General features: G+C 37.3%; 1 protein-coding gene across 3 annotated transcripts in view; it reads right to left on the reverse strand.

The window, feature by feature from the left end:
• TMA16 (translation machinery associated 16 homolog) overlaps positions 1 to 14,682 on the reverse strand; it is a 35,476-nt gene extending 20,794 nt beyond the window's left edge. The window contains exons 1-2 of one of the 3 annotated variants that reach the window (XM_032332617.1): positions 14,533 to 14,681; positions 4,054 to 4,166 (exon numbers count right to left, since the gene is read on the reverse strand). In XM_032332617.1, coding sequence (XP_032188508.1) covers positions 4,054 to 4,166; positions 14,533 to 14,535 — 116 coding nt within the window. In that variant the 5' untranslated portion in view covers positions 14,536 to 14,681. Of the gene's footprint in view, positions 1 to 2,703; positions 2,742 to 4,053; positions 4,167 to 14,532 lie in introns of those variants that run through there. The other 2 variants (XM_032332618.1, XM_032332619.1) reach the window with 2 other exon arrangements.
• Between the last annotated feature and the right edge of the window lie 6,855 nt (positions 14,683 to 21,537).

Below are 21,537 nucleotides of genomic sequence, written 5' to 3' on the forward strand. Positions count from 1 at the left end.
TCTCCTTTAAAAAAAAAAAATACATAAGGGAAATAGATTCTAGAAGAATATTAAGTAAATAATACCACAGTCAGTGGTTCTCATAGTGTGGTCGCTGAACCAACAGCCAATACCATTAACATTATCTGAAACTCATTAGAAAGCAAAATTTTGACACTGTCCCAGATGTTCTGATGGAAAATTTTAGGGGAAAGAACAACCTGTTTTAAGATGCCCTACAGGTATATCTCGTGTACACCTAATACTTTTGTGAAATACTAGTTTGTGAAATACTAGTAAAGACAGTAATCAAAAACTGCAAAAGCAGGGAAGTAGTAACCTTGTCAATAGACAAAGCAAAATTCATGAAAATTATACATAAATTACTTGAAGTTTGAAAATTACTGTTTTAAAGTGATGCTATCATCCTAATTAACCTTTACGGGAAAAAAAAAAAGAAAGTTTGATTATACTATCATAGAACTTGTCTATTTTCTTCCAGAAAACTTCTAGCCAAATCATTGTGGAACAGCTAATCTTTACTAAATATGCCTTTATATTATTATATATATATTATATTATATATATAACATTATATATTTTATATATATTATATATTATATTATATATAATTATTATTATATATTATATAATTAATATATAACAATGAACGTGCTGGTTTCAATCAGTTAGTAGAGAAATATATCTACCATTTATTTATTAAAATGGAAGTCTATTTTAAAATAGCTAACATGATGATTTTTGCCTTTGTAACTTCATTTTAAGTAATTCCTTATTTGTCACTCCAGCAGCTACTGGGAACTCTCACAGGCCAAAGATTGAGGGGAGTATAGGCAAATTATAGTGCGGGCTGCTGACCAGAAAGGGGACACTAAGGGACAGGAAGAAGACAAGAAAGGGCATTATATACACATTTTGTATTCCTAAGAAGAAAATTTTGCTACGAATTCTTCACATCAAGAACAAAAACCAACTTCCACAATGGCGTAAGGACCTATGAAAATCCACTTTTCCACAAAAACAGAGAATACTAACAAAATTTGTCAAAATCAACTTTTCCAGAAGTATGAAAATTAAACAAAGCCTTGCAAGAATCTGTGGAGCATTCTCAAGAAAAACAGCCCAATCTCCATAAGCACAACAAACCTGTGAATGTGCCTAATCCATCACCCCTTTATCAACTCCACAACAGTGCTGAAAACCAATGGACTAGCAAATCTCGGCAGTTGTAAAAGCCATCTTCCTAACGGCAACTAGAGACATCAGATTTGGAGTTCCCCAAAACCTTCACACCCAGAAAATTGCTACCATTTGACCTGACAGGCAGCATGCTGAGAAGCTTGAAGTTACTTTGTCCTTAGATAATCTGACTCAGACAGAGCTCTCTGTAGGAAGAGCTCTATCCCCAAGTTTTTTCTGGAAAATAATCAGCAGCAATTAACTAACATAGCAGCTGCCTCAGTGATATTACCAGCTGGGGGCTAACAAAAGGTGGACTAAAAAAAATTAAAGGAAAACTGGGAAATGGAATGTGCACAGTGGACTTGAAAGCAAGCCCCAACATACTCCTGGGAATCTAGAATGCCGTTTATACATTAATGACTATGTTCATGCTAAGGAGAGACCTGAACAGGCCCTATTCTCTCACCTCTGGCTAACCTTGAGGCTCTATGCAAACAAGAAATGAAGTCTAAGTAAACTGCATCCTGGTGTGTCAAAGTCATGCTCAACAGATTCAAAGAGCCCCTCAGCAAAGGCCAAGAGACTTATTAGCTAGAGGCATTTAAAGAACTCTCTGTTCCAACATTAGCTGACCACCAACTGAGCAAAAACATCAATGGCCACACACAACAAACAGACTTTACAAAATCAGTCTAGGAAAGTCATGAAGCAAACAACTCAAGAGCAAACCTAATCGGGTCTAGGGGCTGGAGATGTCTATTTAACAGAGTTGTCACACTGTAATATTGAAAATGTACAGTTTTCAACCAAAAATTATGAGACATACAACAAGAAAGGAAAGGTGTGGTCCATATTCGGGGATTAAAAATAGCAGTCAACAAAAACCTCCTAAGGAAGCCCAGACAGTTGGACCTATTTGACAAGGACTTGAATTCAGCTATAATAAACATATACAAAGAATTAAAGAAAACTGTATCTAAAAATTTCAAAGAAATTATGAGACCAATGTTACACCAAACAGAGAGTATCAATAAAGAGAAAGAAATTACAATGATGAGTCAAGTAGAAATTCTGGAGTTGAAAGATGTAACAACAAGAATGAAAAATTTACTAGAAAGATTCAACAGCAGTTTTTTGCTGGCAGAAAAAAGAACCCATAAACGTAACAGCAAGTTAGCTGAAATTATCCAATCTGAGCAACAAAAAGTGGAAAGGAAAGAAAGATAAATGAAGAGTCTCAGAGACCCATGGGACACTACTAAGAACACTATAATGGGAGTCACAGAAGGAAAGGAAAGGACAGAAAAGATAGGTATTTGGAAAAATAATGGCTAAAAACTTCCCAATTTTAAAAGAAACATTGAGCTACACACACAAGCAGCTTAACAAACTCCATGTAGGATGAAATCCATGTAGGATGAAATCCATGTAGGATAAACTCAAGAGATCCACACCTACTAGACATACCTGTCAAACTATTCAAAGACAAAGAACAACTTTACAGAGTCAGAAGTGACTCACTGCATTCAGTAAGATAAACAGCTGAATTCTCCTTAGAAACCACACAGGCCAGAAGGCTGAGGGATGACATATTTAAAGTGCTGAACAGAAAGACTGAAAAAAGAATTCTATATGCAAGAATTCTATATTCTAAAGTTTCCTTCAAAACTAAAGGCAAAATGAAGGCATTCTCAGATAAAACTTAGCAAATCTCTGACTTTCAAACCTACCTTATAAGAAATAATAAAGGGAGTCCTACAGGCTAAAATGGAAGTACAGTGAATAGCAATTTGAACCCACATGAAGAAATAAGGGGCACCAGTTAAAAAAAAAAAAAAAAAAAAAGGGTACAGGTAAACATAAAAGACAGTATAAATGTATTTTTGTGTATATTCTCATAAGACAACTGTATAAAAACAATCACTGTAAAATTGTGTTTGTGGGATTGTAACGTATAAAGATGTAATTTCTTAACAATAATAGTACAAAGGAGGGAGAAGGGAGCCACAAGGAAGAAAATCTTTGCTATACTATTGAAATTTACTTGAAATTAATCTGAAATAAGACTGTTTTAAGATTTAGTTGTAATTTTCAGAGCAACAACTAAGAATATAACAAAAAAATATAGTGATCTCTACTTTACTAAATTATTTGCAAATTACTAAATCAAATTACTAGATCAATTCTCAGCTCTCATGTTAATCAAGAGCTAATGACATAGCTTGATCACCACCTTCTCTTTGAAACACAATCTTCTTTCTCCTCTTCCTCAGTCTCACTTGTTAGATCCTTTTTCCAGCCTCTAAATGATGGAGGCCTCTGGGATCAATCCTTGGCTCCTTTCTCTTTTCTAGCTACATTTACTCATTAGATGATCTTCTCTAATCTCACACTTACCGTCCCATCTAGAAACTGGTGACTCCCAAATCTGGGCTGCATCCCTAATCAATCCTCTGAACACCAGACCCAACATATCCAACTTCCCATTTTGTATCTCCTTCTATATATCTAATAGACAACTAAGTACTTTAACCTATATGTCCAACATTTATCTACATAGGTCCTGCCTTCACATCTTTTAGCTCTCTGCTCCAATATGAACTTCTCCATATAAGCTACACATGATTATTCTGTATAGAATAGAACCCATAATTCTTTTTCCTTTTTCTTCATTATGTTCATCACAACCTACTGAAGTGTATGTTTCTGCTTTAGGTAAGCGCTAGAAGAGCTGAATCCTTGTTCACTGTTTTATCTTCAGCGCACCGAACATACTTAATATTCCTTAAGGGGAGAAGGGAATACTGATGAAAAATAAATGTGTTAACGGGCTTTACACCAATGCAATACAAATGATAAAAAGATACTTACTTTTCCTTTTTTTCTTGTTTGTGGGCCTCTCTTGTAATTTGAGCTGCTCTTCTACTATATGGATGGATGACTTTTTTTTCCCGTCCTACAATTTTTCCCTTTAGGGCTTTAGGCTAAAATTAGGAAGACACATGACATACACAGTCAGATATATAAGTGATTTCTGTTAAAAAATTTCTTTAGAAATAAATTTAAAAAACAGTAGTATAAGAAATACCAAAAGCCAGAAACACTACTCTAGGAATTAGGAGAGAACGCAGACCTGTTAAATGATTAGAATGGCATTTGTTTCCATTGTCGTAACAGAAATGATATATTCGAAACTACTCTTCAGTGATATAATAAAGAAAGGCACAGAATGGGTCAATAAACCCAGCTCTTTAACTTTTCTATCTTCAAAGTAGGTAAAAGAATGCTTCTAGTGAGAAGACAAGAGTTAAAAGTGTGTTACAGTTCTACATGGATGGAACTGGAGGCTATTATGCTAGGAGAAATAAGTTAATCAGTCAAAGAGAATTATCATATGATCTCACTGATATGAGGAATTTGAGAAACAAGACAGAGGATCATAGGGAAAGAGAAGACAAAATGAAACAAGACGAAACCAGAGAGGGAGACAAACCATAAGACTTTTAATCTCAGGAAACAAACTGAGGGTTGCTGGAATGGAGGCAGGTGAGAGGGATGGGGTGGCTAGGTGATGGACATTGGGGAGGGTATGTGCTATGGTTAGTGCTGTGAATTGTGTAAGACTGATGACTCACAGACTTGTAACCCTGAAACAAGTAATACATTATATGTTAATTTTTAAAATTGTGTTATAGTTTAAAAAGGTGGGGAGGTAGAAGGAACATAGGATGTTCATGGGAGCTTGACACTGTAGAAGTTGGACACGGAACAGAGTGAGCACTGAATCAAACAAAGTCAAAGTTGGGTTCACAGAAAAACAGGAATAGAAGAAAGAATACAAGCCATCTCCAAATTAGCACACCCCAAAAAGAACAAATTATTTTCCCCTTCAAACCTTATGCCAGTTAACAAGGTCACAATTCATTTAGTCCACTGAATTCGACATTTCAGTTAACTCTTTATTCCTACATAATTCTGTATTTTATCAGACCTGTTTTTATTTTAGAATTAATCTGGCTTCCTATAAGAGAAGCCCAGAATAATAATGGCGTAATCTGATAAAGTTTAGTTCTCTGATGTAAAACACAGGAGCTGGAGGCTCTGCTTCACAAAGTCCTGAGATCCAGACTCCTTCCACCTACTATCCTAAGGGTATAACCTCCTATATATCTATATAGTTCAAGATGACTTAATCCAAGTCTAAACTCTAACCACTGAGAAGTAGAAAAGAAAATCAAAAGGCATACCCCTTTCCTTTAAGAGCAAAATTTCAGAAGCTGGAGTCTTCCGTTTACATACCATTCGTCAAAATTTAATCACTGGGTTACGTAAGGGAGAGTAGTAAATATAATTGTTATTCACAGAAAAACAAATACATTATTACAGAAAAAAAAGGTTCTATGGGGACACCTGGTGGTCTTTTACATACCTAATCCTCAAAAAGGCTTCTAGAATCTTCTCTTCAAAACTACTGTTATTGCCTTAATTCAGCCTCATGATTTTTCATGATTAGAATGGCCTTCAGATTCTCACTCACATTCATGGAAGTTGCAGAGCCTATTTTCCTACAACATTTATTTAGTGAAGTCCTTCTCCCTTGCTAACGAGCTCACAGTGAGGTCCCAAGTCCTTAAGGCAGAAAACAATCTACCCCCAACGTACTTCTCCAGCATAACTCATTCTTCAAAACATCCTTCATCCCATTCTTACTGAAGTTCTCCCCATTTCCAGAATACACCATGCTGTTTCATAACTTCTGAACACTGAGGTTGTTACCTCTATCTGAAAAATCCTTTCCTTCCTTGTCTTTTCATAAAATACAACTCAAAGTCACTTCCTCTGTAAAACTTCTGGCAGAATTAATTAAAATGACCACCAATTCCTCATTCACATATGTATTCATTCCTTCAACAAATATTTACTGAAATATGCCAATAAATACTTATTGCTTTCTTCTTGATACACCTAGGCAAGGTAACTGCCACTCTGAACCCCAGAAAGGCACTGGAAGGTGGTTATAGGGACAGAAAAATAATGTGAAACCATCATACAACAGTATAGGCATGCTTTGTTTTACTGTGCATTGCAGATATTGTGGGGGAGGGAGGGGGAAGGTCTTGTTTTGTTTACAAACAAGGTTTGTGGCAACCCTGCATTAACGCAGTCTATCAATGCCACTTTTCCATTAGCATTTGCTTACTTAATGTCCCTATGTCACATTTTAGTAATCTTGCAATATTTCAAACTTCATTATTATCACTGTATTTGTTATGGAGGTCTGTGCTAAGTGATCTTTAATGTTATCCTTGTAATTGTTTGGGGTCGCCATGAACTGTATCCATATAAGCAAACTTCATCAATAAATGCTTTGTGTATCCCTACTACTCTCACTGACCAGCCAGCCATTCTCCCATCTATCTCCCTCTCCTCAGATCTATCCCCTGAAACAAAACAGTATATAACTTACACCAATTAATAACCCTACAATGGCTTCTATGTGTCCAAGTGAAAGGGAGAGTCATGCATCACCCACTTTAAATAAAAACCTAGAGATTAAGCTTGATAAGGATGATAAGTACAAAGCTGAGATAGGCCAAAAAGTTAGGCCTTTCTCTTGTGCCAGTTAGCCAAGTTGTGAAGGCAAAGGAAAAGTTCTTGAAGGAAACTTAAAGTGCTATTCCAGTGAACACAGGAATGATAAGAAAGGAAAATATCCTTACTGCTCATAGTTTTGAGCGGTCTGGGTAGATCACATCAGCCACAACATTCCCTTGAGCCAAAGCTAGAACAAGGCCCACCTCTCTTCAATTCTATGAAGGACAAGAGAGATGAGGAAGCTAGAGAAAAAAATCTGAAGCTAACAGAGGTTGGTTCATGCAGTTTAAGGAAAGAGGCAGTCTCCATAACATAAAAGTGCAAAGTAAAGCAGCAAGTGCTGATACAGAAGCTGATACAGAAGTTATCCAGAAAAATCTAGCTAAGATAATTAATGAAGGTGACTACACTAAACAAGATTTTCAATGTACACAATATACCCTCCTACTGGAAGATGCCATCTAGGACTTTCACACCTAGAAATGAAGTCAATGCCTGGCTTCAAAACTTCAAAAAATACACTGATTCTCTTGTTAGGCGCTAATGCAGCTGGTAAATTTAAGCTGAAACCAGTGTTCAATTACCATCCCTCAAATCCTAAGGCCCTTAAGAATTATGGGAGACCTACCTAGCCTGTGCTCTATAAATGGAACCACAAAGTCTGGTTGATAGCACATCTGTTTATAACACAGTTTTCTGAATATCTGAAGCTCAAGGTTGAGACCTATTGCTAAGAAAAAAAGACTCACTTTAAAATATGACTGCTCCTTAACAATGCACCTGGTCACCCAAGAGCTCCAATGGACATAATGAGATTAATGTTGTTTTCAGGCCGGCTAACACAATATCCATTTTGTAGCTCATGGATCAAGGAGATTATGACATTCAAGTCTTATTAAAAAAAAATTTGATAAGGCTATAGCTGCCATATACAGTGATTCCTCAAACGAATCTGGGCAAAATAAATTCTTGAAAACCTTCAGAATAGGATCTACCATTCTAGATGCCATGAAGAACATTCACAATTCATGGGAAGAGGCCAAAATACAGTAAGAACAGGAGTTTAGAAGTTGATTCCAACCTTCATAAATGACTTCAAGGGTTTCAAGACTCCTAGGAAGGAGGAAGGGACTGCAGATGTGGTAGACAGAGCAAGAGAATAGAACTGGAAGAACCTCAAGATATGACTGATTTTGCTGCAATCTCATGATGAAACTTGAATGGGTAAGGAGCTGCTTCTTATAGATGAACAAAAAAAGTGGTTTCTTGAGATGGAATCTACTTTTGATGAAGATGCTGTGAAGAATGTTAAAAATGATACCACAGGATTCAGAATATTAAATCAGCATAGTTGATAAAGCAGTGGCAGGGTTTGGGATGACGGATTCCAATTCTGAAAGAAGTTCTACCATGGATAAAATGCTACCAAACAGCAATGCATTCTACAAAGAAATCGTTTGTGAAAGGAATAGTCAATTGATGTGGCAAACCTCATTACTGTCTCATTTTAAGAAATTATCACAGCCACCCCAATCTTCAGCAACTTCTACCCTCATTAGTCAGCAGCCTGATTGAGGCAAAAGCCCCTACCTGCAAGAAGAGTACAACTTGCTGTAAACTCAGATGATGGTTAGCATTTTTCAGAAATAAACTATTTTTTTAAAGATTTTTTTTTTTAAAGATTTTATTTATTTGACACAGAGAGAGATCACAAGTAGGCAGAGACGCAGGCAGGGAGAGAGGAGGAAGCAGGCTCCCTGCTGAGCAGAGAGCCCATTGAGGGACTCGATCCCAGGACCGGAGATCGTGACCTGAGCCGAAGGCAGAGGCTTAGCACATTGAGCCACCCAGGTGCCCTAGCAATAAACTATTTTTTGATTAAAGTATTTATACTGTTTTTTAGACAGATGCTACTGCACACTTAACAGTCCACAATATAGTATAAATATAACTTTTCAAGGCATTGGCAAACCAAAAAAGTCATCGACTTGCTTTACTGTGATACTTGTTTTATTGGGGAAGTCTGGAACTATACCCACAATATCTCTAAGATATGTCTGTATATGCATTCTTTTGTATTATTCTCTGCACATGTGGGGTGGGGGGTGCAGGAAAAAAGGTATGATAAGGATATTTTGTACATGAAGTTTACCTAGCAAACATGAATCAATAAAAATGTTTCTGAACCCACAGCAGGTTGCCTCTAAGATGTCTAAGAATGAATTCCATCTCTGGATATTCATGTCTTAAGTAAATCTCCCCTAGAGTGTGGACCTGGTGATTTATTTTTAATGAATAACATATGGCAAATGAAGGAACTCCAATCCTGTGATTAGGTTTTGTAAGGACTCTGGCTTCCCACCTTGCCTATTCTCTTTTGCTCTTTCACTAGGCTCACTCTGATAGAACACAACTGCCATGCAGTAAGCTGTCCCATGAAGAGGCCTATCTAACAAAGAAATGTGACAGGCCTCTAGTCTGCGGCAGTGAAGAACTGAGGTCCTGAGTCCAGTTGTCTACTAGGAGATAAACCCTACAAAGAACCATATGAGTGAGCTGGGAAGTGCATGTTTCCCAGTTATGCCTTGGGATGAAACCACAGCCTCAGATTATACCTTAACTGTAGCTTTGTGAGAGATCTTGGAGCACAGGATCCAGGTAAGCCATATGCCTCATTCTTGATTCACAGCAACTGTGAGGTAATTAATGCTGTTGTTTTAAGCCACTAAACTTTGGGACAACTTGTTACACAGAAAGAGAGAACTGACGAAGACAAAAACGAAGAAAATAATAAAGCAAAGTGTACCCTTTGTAAAGATATCTTTATTCCATATATCCTAACAAATAAAACTTAAAAAAAAGAAGAAGAAAAAGAAAACCAAGTAAAGGTCATAGAACCCCAAGAAAAAGAGATGCTCTCTGAGGCTGCTAAAAAACAGCTAAAGTTATAGAGGTGTAACACTGTTTCAGCAATATATCCAAGTCTATAAAAATATTTCCTTTAAAGATTTAAAAAGAATTTTCTTCAGAACAAGAAAAATTTTGATAACATTGGAGTATGAAAATGTCCTCATAGCTTAAGAAGTCTCAGGAAAGAACCTCCAAGACTTAGTAAAAGAAGAAACAAAGAAATTGAATTTATATTCTGACTCAGCTGTAGTTTGTAATTCCTTGTATTATTCATGAAAAGGTTGCCTCAAGGCAGGATATGAATATATATAAGGAACAGAAATATGTACAATATAACCTGTTAAGTTTTAAAACATGTTCATATTTTTTCAATATATTAAAATAAAAAAGAAACGCTTCAACAAAGAAAATTAAAGTAAAATCCTATCAATAAAATGTTAATGTATTAAACAGTCTAATCAAGCTAAGTATCTCTTAACTGAAAAGCAATTAATCTCTGTCAGTCAGGGATTCTCCAAATTTACTTGCAGAGCATTTGATGACTCATAGAATAGTATAGAATGTAAACATAAAACAAAACTGGGCACGGAGGAAAAAAGGTGCATTTGCTACAGAAGAATAATAGTTATATTTTAACTTTGAAAGAAAGCAAAAACAGCATTTCTTTTCATAAGTGTAACTAAGGATTTCTTTCCATAAGCATAAGTAATAAGTAAGGTATTATTTTAAGTAACTATGCTTACTTTGAAAAGTTTCTGGTACCACAAAAATATTCCAGTCAGAAATTAGTATTAGTATTAGTAACCTACAACCTTTAGCAATCACTTCAGAAAATTCATTCTAAACTTCTTTGGATTCATAATTGAGAGTAACAGAAGAAAACACATAAGTAGTTTATTCAAACACAGAAACAGAAAGAGGTATTTCAGGGGCAATATAGTTCAAATATTCCTGCTAAAATCATAAATAATAAAAAGGAACTTTTCCTAAAAGACCATCAAGGTCAATATAGAATCCAGGGTCAACTATAGACAAAAATGCCATTTAGACTACCCACTGCAACTAGAAACCTAGAAAAATAATCATTCCATCAAAGGCACTTAGGGTACATATAGGTACACAAATACTTTAAAAAAAAAAAAAGTATAAAACTAATCATCCCTGGAACTGAGAAAACTATAGGGTAATATTTTAAATGCCAAAATAAATATCAAAGTATGATATACTAAGTCACTAATGACAAGACAAAAATGAGATGGATTATTTAAGAGAAGCTGCGGTTTTCTTTTTTTGGGGGCAGTGAGTCTACCACGAAGAAATCCAGTGAATTTTCCCTGCTTTACAGATAAATATGACACCAGTGACAATCATTAGCTAGAGTTTCCAGTAGGAACTTAATGGTTCAACACATACTTCTTTCTAAACCACACCCAATTCTCAAGAACCATTTCAAATTCAAGTTTACCTCCTCCTTGAAGATAGCCAAGAACATTTCTGGACCTTAGAACCTTTCTCTTTTGGTAGCATTTGCCACGTAGTACCTAATATTAAACTGCACTGATGAGCCTTCTAATATTTACAAGTCATTTTTACTTGTGTTTTATATTCTCAACAGTGGCTCCTTAAATATTGTTAAAACATGTCTTATTAGATCGAAAATAATACTCTGAAAGAAGTAAAAAAGAAGTAGGATGATGCCCCAAGTCAACATTTGCTGAGTGTCCACTGTGAATTAAAAATATTAAAAATGGTCTTTAAAAGTGTGAATTATCTCATATAATTTTAATCATTCATAAACAATGCTCTCCTTAAGAATACCTTAATTAATTTTCTAATGCAGACTTCAATTTTATCTTCCCTTCAAAAATCTAACAAGCTCTTGGTTGTTATCAAAAAGACAGATAGTAAGCGGTGAAGAGGATATGGAGAAAAGGGAACACTTGTGCACTGCGGATGGGAATAAAAACTGATAGAGCCACTATGGAAAAAAACAGAGAGGTTCCTCAAAAAATTAAAAATAGAACTACCATATGATCCAGCAATCCTACTTCTGAGTATATATCCAAGGAAACAAAATCACTATTTTGAAGTTGTAACTGCACCTCTCTTCACTGAAGCCTTTTTTATCATAGCCAAGACATGGGAACAACCTAAAGTGTCTTTTGACAAATGAAGAAAACGTGTTATATATACACAGTAGATTATCAACCAGTCATAAAAAAGGAAATCCCACTATTTGCAATAATATGGATGAAACCCAAAAGCATTACGCTGAGAGGTAAGTCACACAGAAAAAGACAAATATGGCATGATCTTACATATATGTGGAATCTATTTTTAAAAAAATTATAGGAAAAAACCTTATAGAAACAGGAAGCAGACTGGTGGTTGCCAGGGGATGGGGTTGAGAAATGTTTCAAGTTGGTCAGTGGGTACAAACTTCCAGTTATAAGATGAGTAAAGTTCTTGAGATCTAACCATACTGTATTGTATACTTGAAAGGTGCTAAGAGTAAATCTTAAAACTGGTATCTATGTGATGTGATCTATTAACTAAGCTTATTGTGGTAGTTATTTTAAAATATGTATGTATATCAAATCATAACACTGTACATCTTAAACTTATACTGTGTTCTAAGTCAATTATATCTCAATGCAGCTGGGGAAAAAAAACACCACCAAAATTTAGTAAGTTGATTTGTTGTTTCAGCTTACATTTATAGGTGAGTCCAAGAGCACAAAAATCTTGTCATTAAAGAATATGTAGGTAGTCGGTAATAGTTAATGCCCACAGTAATATGCAAAGATAAATCGAGGGAGGATGATGGCATTTTTATGTCTTATAAATGTCTTTTAAATGTCTTATAATCTAACTTTGGAGAAAAATAAGCATGCTTAAACTTTATAATAGGCTTCTACAAAAAGGAATATAGCAGAGTGTCTGTGGTATAGTACATACCAAATTAATAATTTTTAGTACCCTAAAAACTTCACATTTCAGAATAAAGAAGTGTTGGGTGGGATGAATTAGTATGAAAAGACTGTTCATGTTGGTTGAATTAACTTCTGATCAAAGAAAAAGGTATGAATTTGTAGAGCTCCAGGAAATGTTCAAAATAAGAAAAAAATAAATGAGCAAAGTAACAAAAGTAGACAACTACAAGCTCTACTCTAAATTTACAACTATTACTAAAGTTAATTTCAACAATTAAATTACATTTACCAGGTGCCAGACATTAGGCTGAATGGCTTACATTTAATTTTCACAACAATTCTATGAGGCAGTTCTATGATTATCCCACTTTAATGGGTGGACAACTGAGACTTAGAGGGGTTAAGTAATTTCACCAAGATCAAAATTTAGCAAAGACGGTTGTCAAACTTAGTTCTCTGGAACTCCATAACCCACATTCTAAACTGTACTGAAAGTAGTTTAGAGTAACTGATAGAAAAAACTGGAAAACCTCCAGTATGAAGCTGAGCTTAAATTCAAGAAAGGGCACAGCAGAGCCACTAGCGATGTACCACAAAACTGAAAACACATTTGCTGCCTTTTTAGCCTTTTTGGCAAATGTGCTAGTTAAAACAAATTTTTATGCTACTCCTTTAATTCTTATGGCAAGGCAATCCCCTACCATACAGCCTGATAAATTGAAATTCTTATAGTCAAGGACAACTCCATTCAAATGCCAACCAATCCCCAATCTTATCTAATATGTCAATGTTCCACTCTGAAATGGAAAAGCTATAAAAGAATTATAAAGGGCTGGAAAGAGCACAAGTGCAATGATAAGTGAAAAAGACTAAATTTATACATATACAAACACGTATGATCCAAAGCAAAAAAAAAAAAAAAAGGCCTGTACGGATGTGAAAGGCAAAAATGTCAGGCACACAAAAAGAAGAAAGAGAAAAAAGAACAAAGAGGACAAAAGATCTTGTGGCCAGAGTATCATAACTTTTTACCAAATTATAAACTTTTTTACATTGTTGTTTTTATTAAAAATTGGTTGAAAATGAATATAAAACATTTTCCTAGTCAAGAATCATTATAATGAATTTTAATCAATTTTTTAAAATGCAAGAGAAAACATCCGTTTTTGAAATACAATGTTAAGCGGCAGCTATAAAGAAAAACTAGGCAACTATAAATACAAAATTTCGATTGTGTTTACCTGCGGGCTCCCGAACGTTACAGATCCAAGGAAGGAAACAAACCATCTTTGAAACGTTTTGCTTCCTAAACGGGGTAATGGATAAACGAGAGTTCCTTACACTACTAATCTTTATACTTCACTTCGTTCAGTACGAGTAACCACTCTTTTGCATCTAGTCAATTTTTAATAAAAACAACAGAATAGTTTGAGCGCCCTGAAAGGAGTGGGGCGGGGGTGCGGAGGCAGGCTGTGGGGAGCGAGCGCGTCCGCGGACGTCGGCGATAAGCCACCAAGAAAGAGCCCAAGCGGTCTAGACGGGCAAGAGGTGGCACACCAATACAGAGGTGACACTTTCCCAAGTTTTGCCGACCTTCCCCCCGCCCCGCCCCACTCCTCCCGCAGCCCTCACACTGATGAGGGGCAAGAAAATGGAAACGGGGAGGGCTTCTTCCCGAGGGGCAGGGCGCTCTGGGAACGCTTCCGAACCCGGAAGTCCAACTTTATTCAAGATCCAGACGCTGGGCCAGGCAGCCACCTCGGGGCTGGCCTACCCTGCATCCCTCACCCCGGGGTACGAACCGGTAGAATCACTTAGCCCGGTCCCCTCTTCCAGCATCCCAAGAACCCCCCTTCCCTCCAGAGCGCCAAGCGGGTTCAGGGAAGCGGGGCGGGGGGGAGGGGGTGCCCACCATGGTGACGTCCTCACGGCCCTGCAGGACCCCGGCAGCCTAGACCACGGAACCACCAACAACCGCCGCAACTCATAAAACGCGCGCAGCCTAAACACACGTGGCTGCGGGAGAAGACCGGGCGGACCGAGCCGGAAGGGGCGGGGGAAGTACGTCTCTCTAAAACGTCCCCGGGAAGCGACACCGAGTCTTTTTATCCCGTAGTGAACTTTTCAGCCCGGGGCCAACCCGTGGCCTCCTGGGCGGGTTTGCCAAACACGATGGGAGGGGGCCTGGGACGTGAGGGTGAAACTGGCCCAGTGTCCACAGTGAGGCCTGGCATTTGAGCCGGGCTTACCGACGCTAGACGCTCTTGGCTAGTGGAGTCCCCGGCCCGGGCGAGGATCTCCCGCATCATCTACCCTGACCCACAGCCTCCAGCTGAACAGCATCTTTCCACGAGGCTCTCCTTTGGGAGGTTCCTGCGTCGCAGACGCTGGCCCCCTCGCCATTAGACTGTTAGAAGACGGCCCACGTCCTAGGGTGGCAAAAGACCCTCTGCTCACCTCCGTTACCCTGAGCAGGGCTCTTCCCCCACTGGGTCTCAGTTGCCTCACCTGTTAAGGGCCCTTCTACATACCCAAGGCCCCTTCCAACCTAGGTTTTTGTTTGTTTGTTTGTTTGTTTTCTTCTCACAGTGTAAGAGTCTGCGTTTTACCTGTGCTTGTTAGGATTCCACCGACCCTATATGCATTAAACAAATATTTGATTGTTTACTGTGTGCCAGACTTTGGGGATACTCCGAGGGTTAGGAAATAAGTAAGTAAATAAATAAAACTAGTATTATTATTTCAAATAGTCTAACATTACTCTGAAGAAAATAAAGAGGGAGGAGAGGCAGAAAAGTTGTTTTACACGTGGTTGTCTCTGAGATCCTCTTGAAAATGAGAGTGGAGCAGAGACTGGTAATAAAAGAATTATTCAAGAGGCTTGTTATAGGATGGTGAGGCAGACTTTGGGGGGGGGGGTTGCTTATATAGCAGTAAGGATCACTGCTAAGGGGACTTGCAATGGGGGATACAGCTTGGGCAGGTGGGAATTTATAGCCAAGGAGCAGGATGAGGGGTGGTGGATGGAAAATTGCTAAGAGGAGACATCAGGAGTAAGGGGGCATTCTGGCTAAACCAACCTAGCAAGATTTTTGGGATACAGTCCACAGTGATCAAATATCACCAGGAAGATGGTGGAGGATCAGGAACCTGATTAGATAAAGAGATCGAGGTCAACCAGATGTGGAGGATTGGGGACTCTAGCTTGACTGACGGTAGCTAGACAATTTCCTAGACAATTTCTGTATACTTAGAAATTAAGGATTATACTTCTAAATAAATCATATGTTAAAAAAGAGATCATAATGGATATTAGAAAATGCTTGGGGCTGAAAAAAATAACAAAATACTGCATATCCGAGTTTGTGGGATACACCTGAAGCAGTAATTAGCTCTTTATTTATTTATTTATTCATTTGACACAGAGCGATTACAAGTGGGCAGAGAGTCAGGCAAAGAGAGAGGGGAAAGCAGGCTCCCCACTGAGCAGAGAGCCCAAAGAGGGACTCAATCCCAGGACCCTGGGATCATGACCTGAGCTGAAGGCAGAGGCTTAACCCACTGAGCCACCCAGGCATCCCTGTAATTACCCTTTTTAGTGTAACTACTGGAGATTTAATGGAAATATGAGAGAAGAAGGAAGGCTGAAAATTACTGAACTAATCCATATCAAGAGGCAAAAAAAAAACAACAACAACAAAAGAAATTCAAAGAAGAAATTAAAATAAAATAATGAGCAGAAATTATTGAAGTAGTATATATATACAGATATATGTGTATATATATATATATATATATATACACATTGAGACCAAGAAGTTCAAAATTTGTTTCCTTTTAAAGAACAGTAAAGTTGATACATTCCTACAGGATCACTTAAAAAATTAGAACAGATACAATTAACCAATATCATAATTAAAGCATGCTGACATTACTTCATATTATGTACACATAAAGGGAATTATGACCAAATAAACTTAAATAAAGATGGGCAAAATCTTAGAATAAAATATAACCTATCAAAATGGATGCAGAGGAATAGAAAACTTTTCATAGTCCCATCATGATTTTTAAAAACGATACTCAAATATCTTCCCACATTAAAATTATAGGCTCAGTTTTTATAGATTTTATAAATACATACAAACAGGGATAGAACAAACATTTCCTTAATATGATAAAAATGTGCATTTATTAGTGGTGATAGTGGGCATGATTGTCGTATTCCTGACCTCAAGAGAAAGCTTTTGTTTGGATTTTGGAAAACCACTTTGACAATCTCTAAAACATTGAAATGCTCTAACCCAGTATTGTCATTCCCAAACATATACTTTAGGAACTCTGGCACATGCATCTCAGGATTTATAAACAAAGTATTTATAGTAGTATTTCTCATAATAGTCCAAATTAGGAAAAAATCTGGTTGTCCCTTAACAAAAGGTTAGGAAAATAATCTGTGGTAAATTCCATAGAGCAGTGAAACGAGCAAACTATAGCTATGGTTAAACACGGATAAATTTCTAATCATGGTGTAAAAAATGTAGACAGAATGTTGGCTACAGTAAAATTCCATTTATAAAAAGTTCAAATGAGCTGCACTACATTTTTCATGGATACTTTCATAAGTGGCTAGTGATGTTTCATAACCTCAGTGGTGGATATCTTAGTGTTTGCATTATAATTTTTCTTTATGTACTCTATTATATTTTATGTATACTTTTGTCCATAAGCTATACTTTCACTGCAAAAGGTATTAAAACTTTTTTAAGTGCAAATAAATTATTGCATTGTCTTTTGAATCCAGTATTACTAATAGGAAGTCTCATGTTGGTATAATTTTTGTTCCTTTGTGAGTGGATTACTTTATGGAATCTTCTAATGATTTCTATTGCCTTTGTTCTTCAGTTTCACTATAGTGTCTCAAGGTATTGGTATTTCCTTATATATATTGGTACTCCATGTTTCTTTCAATTTCCTTTTGGAATTTGTATTATCTGGATTGATCATTTTATTCTCCAGACCGTTTAGCCCTTCTTTTATATTTTCTATCTCTTTATTAATTTCTGCTTTCCCTGGGTGAGTTCCTATTTTGACCTTCCAACTTACTACTTTATCCTTTAATATAATCATCGTGCTATATGCTCCATCTGTTGTCCTTTTCATTTCAACTTTTATTTTTTAACATATGTCTTATATATTTATCATATACACACACACACATATCTATTTTGTTTTTAAAGTAATTTCTTACCCTTTTGCTTTGTTACCATATTCTTTCTCAACCCATGAGGAAATTTGCTCATTTAAAATTATTGGTTTCAGGTGCCTAGGTGGCTCAGTCATTAAGCCTCTGCCTTTGGCTCAGGTCTTGATCACAGGGGCCTGAGATGGAGCCTTGCCTCAGGCTCCCTGCTCAGCGAGGAGTCCGCTTCTCCCTCTCCCTCTGCCTGCTTGCTCTTCCTGCTTGTACTCCTTCTCTCTGTCAAATAAATAAATAATCTTTTTAAAAAAATTAGTTCATCCATTCCAATAAGTGCACTTTATGTGGCATGTGTTGTTCAATTTAATTATTATTATTATTTTTTTTAACATTCTTTTCAAGCAGTTGTACTCCTTCGGTGTGTCTTTTTCTTGAACCTGTGACATCACATTTCGCTGATGGAATCAACTCTCCTGTCCCAGAATGTGTATTGAAGAAGTGTTGAAAGTAATACTCTCAACTTGTGTCTTCTTTGGAAAATTTGAAGACAAGAGGCTCAAGTCTCAGAGGAGAGAGCTCCAGGGACAGCAGAACCTTTGTGGCCAAGAAGCACAAAGGTCCAAGGGCATTAACCAACATTCCTGTACCTGTTCTCATCAGCACCTTACTTTAGCTGGGCTCTATCTTCTCTGCTAGTGCCTCACGATACTGGGAGGCCACTGATGTTCCACGTTACTAAGGTGAAGTAAGAGAGACAGGAGCTAAAATTACACCCTCTCCAGATCCTCCCCCAGCTGCCACAGATGTCCTCCTCCCAGGCGACTGTTGTGTTCTCTGCCTGCCTCCCACCCCATCATTTGCTAGTTCCCATCCTCCTCGGGATTCTCACAGTTGTGATTCTACTTCCAGCCACCAATCCCTTCCTGTTTCTATCGTTTCGGGGGGTTGGTTTTGGAGTAGCCTGCGCTACTTGATCATTTTAGCCTCCTTATATTTGGAAATACTGATTATATTAGTAAAATTAGCCTTTTGTTAGATACATGATATAATTTTTCTCTTGACCTGTTTGTAACAATGTTTTCTGGGGAGAGATTACAAAATGTCTTTCAATAGGGAGTTGTTATGTAAATGGTTTAAGGATGGCCCCTGTATATGGGCCTTTTTGTTCACCTTCATAGCAGGCTGGGATCTGGTAACACAAAACCAGGTGGGGCCAAACTCAAATTTTTATGCATCCGATTCTTTGAAACACAGTTCAGAAAAGGAGATTTTTTTTTTTTTAACCATTTAGAGCCCCCTTGCTTGGCATATCCAAACATCACCGGATATCAGTTGACTATAAGTAAGATGAACTCTGGGGCTATAAAGACCCCAAGCTACTTTTGCCTTTCAGAGTTCTTAGAATCTCCCCACAAGCTGGTGATTGACATCTTCTAGACACACAGCTCCCTCTCCAAAACCTCTCTTTAATTCCCCTCTTCTTACTCTGAGTGGTGACCTTCGCCATTGCCTTAGAAGATGTCATGAACTGAAGGACTCCTCTCCCAATGCAAATCTGTCAAAGCTGCTGCCAAATAAAGCTCTCTGTGTGCTATTATCATCTCCTGGTCATATCATTGAACAATTATTTGCTGCTGTTTTAAAGAATGATTTCAGTCTATGTGTAACCTATGTGGAAAAATGTTGTATATATTGTTATTCATGCATAGAAAATATCCAGAAGGATACACAATAAATTGTTGGTAGTTAATGAGATTAAGATTAAGGTTGGAGGGGTGCCTGGGTGGCTCAGTTGGTTAAGGGACTGCCTTCAGCTCAGGTCATGATCCTGGAGTCCTGGGATCAAGTCCAGCATCAGGCTCTCTGCTCAGCAGGGAGTCTGTTTCTCCCTCTGACCCTTCCCTTTTTGTGTTCTCTCTCTCTCTCTCATTCTCTCTCAAATAAATAAATAAAATCTTTAAAAACAAAGATTGAGTTTGGAGTGGCTCAGAAAATAAAATTTTACTCCATTCTACAGTATTTGAATTTTGAAAACAGTGTATTTTATAAATTTTGATGATTGAAAACAGCTGAATTTCATGCTTAAAGTGATCAAAGATTGTGGTGTCATTAGTTATGTGTTAATGCAAATGAAATAAAAGGGCTAGTCATTAAGTCTAGGCTGCAAGTGTGAGAGTCCTAACCCCTGGTACCTCAGAATATGACCGCATTGGGAAATAGAGCCATTGCAGATGTAATTAGATAAGATGAGGTCACTACCAGAGAAGCGTGGGCCCCTAATTCAATATGACTCATCCCTGACAAAAAGATTAATTTGCATATGACATGCAAATTATGACACAGGGAGGATGCCGTGAGAATATGGGAATTATGCTGTTACAAAGCAGTATGGGTTGAATTGTGCCCCCACCAAAAGATATGTTGGAGTGCTAACTCCTACCTCACAGTGTGATCTTATTTGTAGATAGTCTTTTCAGAAATAATCATGTCAAAATAAGATCATTAAGGTGGACCCTAGTCCAATATAATAAGTGTCTTTATAAAAAGGAGAAATTTGGACACAGAAATGTATAGAAGGAACAGGATATGAAGAGCCAGAGAGAGGAGACAACCATTTATCTACAAGCAAAGGAGAGAAGCCTGGAGTAGATCCTTTCCTCACTGACCTCAGGGGAATCAACCCTACTCACACATTGATTTTGGACTTCTAGCCTCCAGAACTGTAAGACTGTAAATTTTTTGTTTAAGTTGTTCTGCTTCAGTAGACCCATCAAACACTTGCCAAAGCAGATCCACTGCTTTCTCCACTTCTTGTTCTCAGTCTTGTCAAATAATTCCATTTGCTTGCATTAGATGTAATGTTCAGGACCATATGTATATATTATGGCACTAACAATACAAAGAACTCCTTACTTAAGTCCTTTATCAACTGACTTGTGTAGTGTTGCGATAGCTGCATCTTCCTTACATTTATTTTTTTCTACAAGTCTATCTTTCCTAACCCTATCAAAGCAATTTTCTAAAGTACTGCAATGACCAAGACATCCAGATGATGAAAATCTTTCTATTGTACCAGCCTTGACCCAAAAGCAAGAGAACAAAAGAAGACTGAGAAACAGTCCACTGGGATCTGCTTCAGGGTATTTTCAAAAACAGGCTTCTTGCTTTCCCCCTCACTGTTTCTCAGCATGAATTTTTTTTCCTGTCTGATTAGAAATTCTCTTTTCTGCTTTCATAACTTTGTTCACTTCCTCTCTTCTTTACGCTAACCAAAATTCTACTCATTCTACAAAGTATAGGCCAAGGACTACTTCTCTGGTGACACCTTCCCTGGTTACTAGCTGAGAGAATTCCTTTGGCCTGGTTTTACACTTGGCACCCATAAGCATCTACTGTAAGTATGTGTGTGCCTCCCTCTCTTCTATTAGGCTTAAGTCCAGTATCTGGAGGACAAGAACCATCTTTGATTCACCTATGGAGCATTACATAAGCCTATTATCTATCAGGTATGCAATAAAGAAATGAATAAATTGTTACTTTTTAGTGAACAAAATCTGTTTTGGTTCTTAAGCATAGAAAGCACTATTTTGAAGATGAACTGTTTTGAACTTGAAAACAATGTAAATAAACATTATTACAAGATTGTGTACATAGTATAGCCGAAGTTAAATATTAATATACGGCGGACATTTTGAATTATCTACCAATATCGGTTCT

The sequence above is a fragment of the Mustela erminea genome, chromosome 2 (assembly GCF_009829155.1).
Source record: "Mustela erminea isolate mMusErm1 chromosome 2, mMusErm1.Pri, whole genome shotgun sequence".
NCBI classification, from domain to species: Eukaryota; Metazoa; Chordata; class Mammalia; order Carnivora; family Mustelidae; genus Mustela; species Mustela erminea.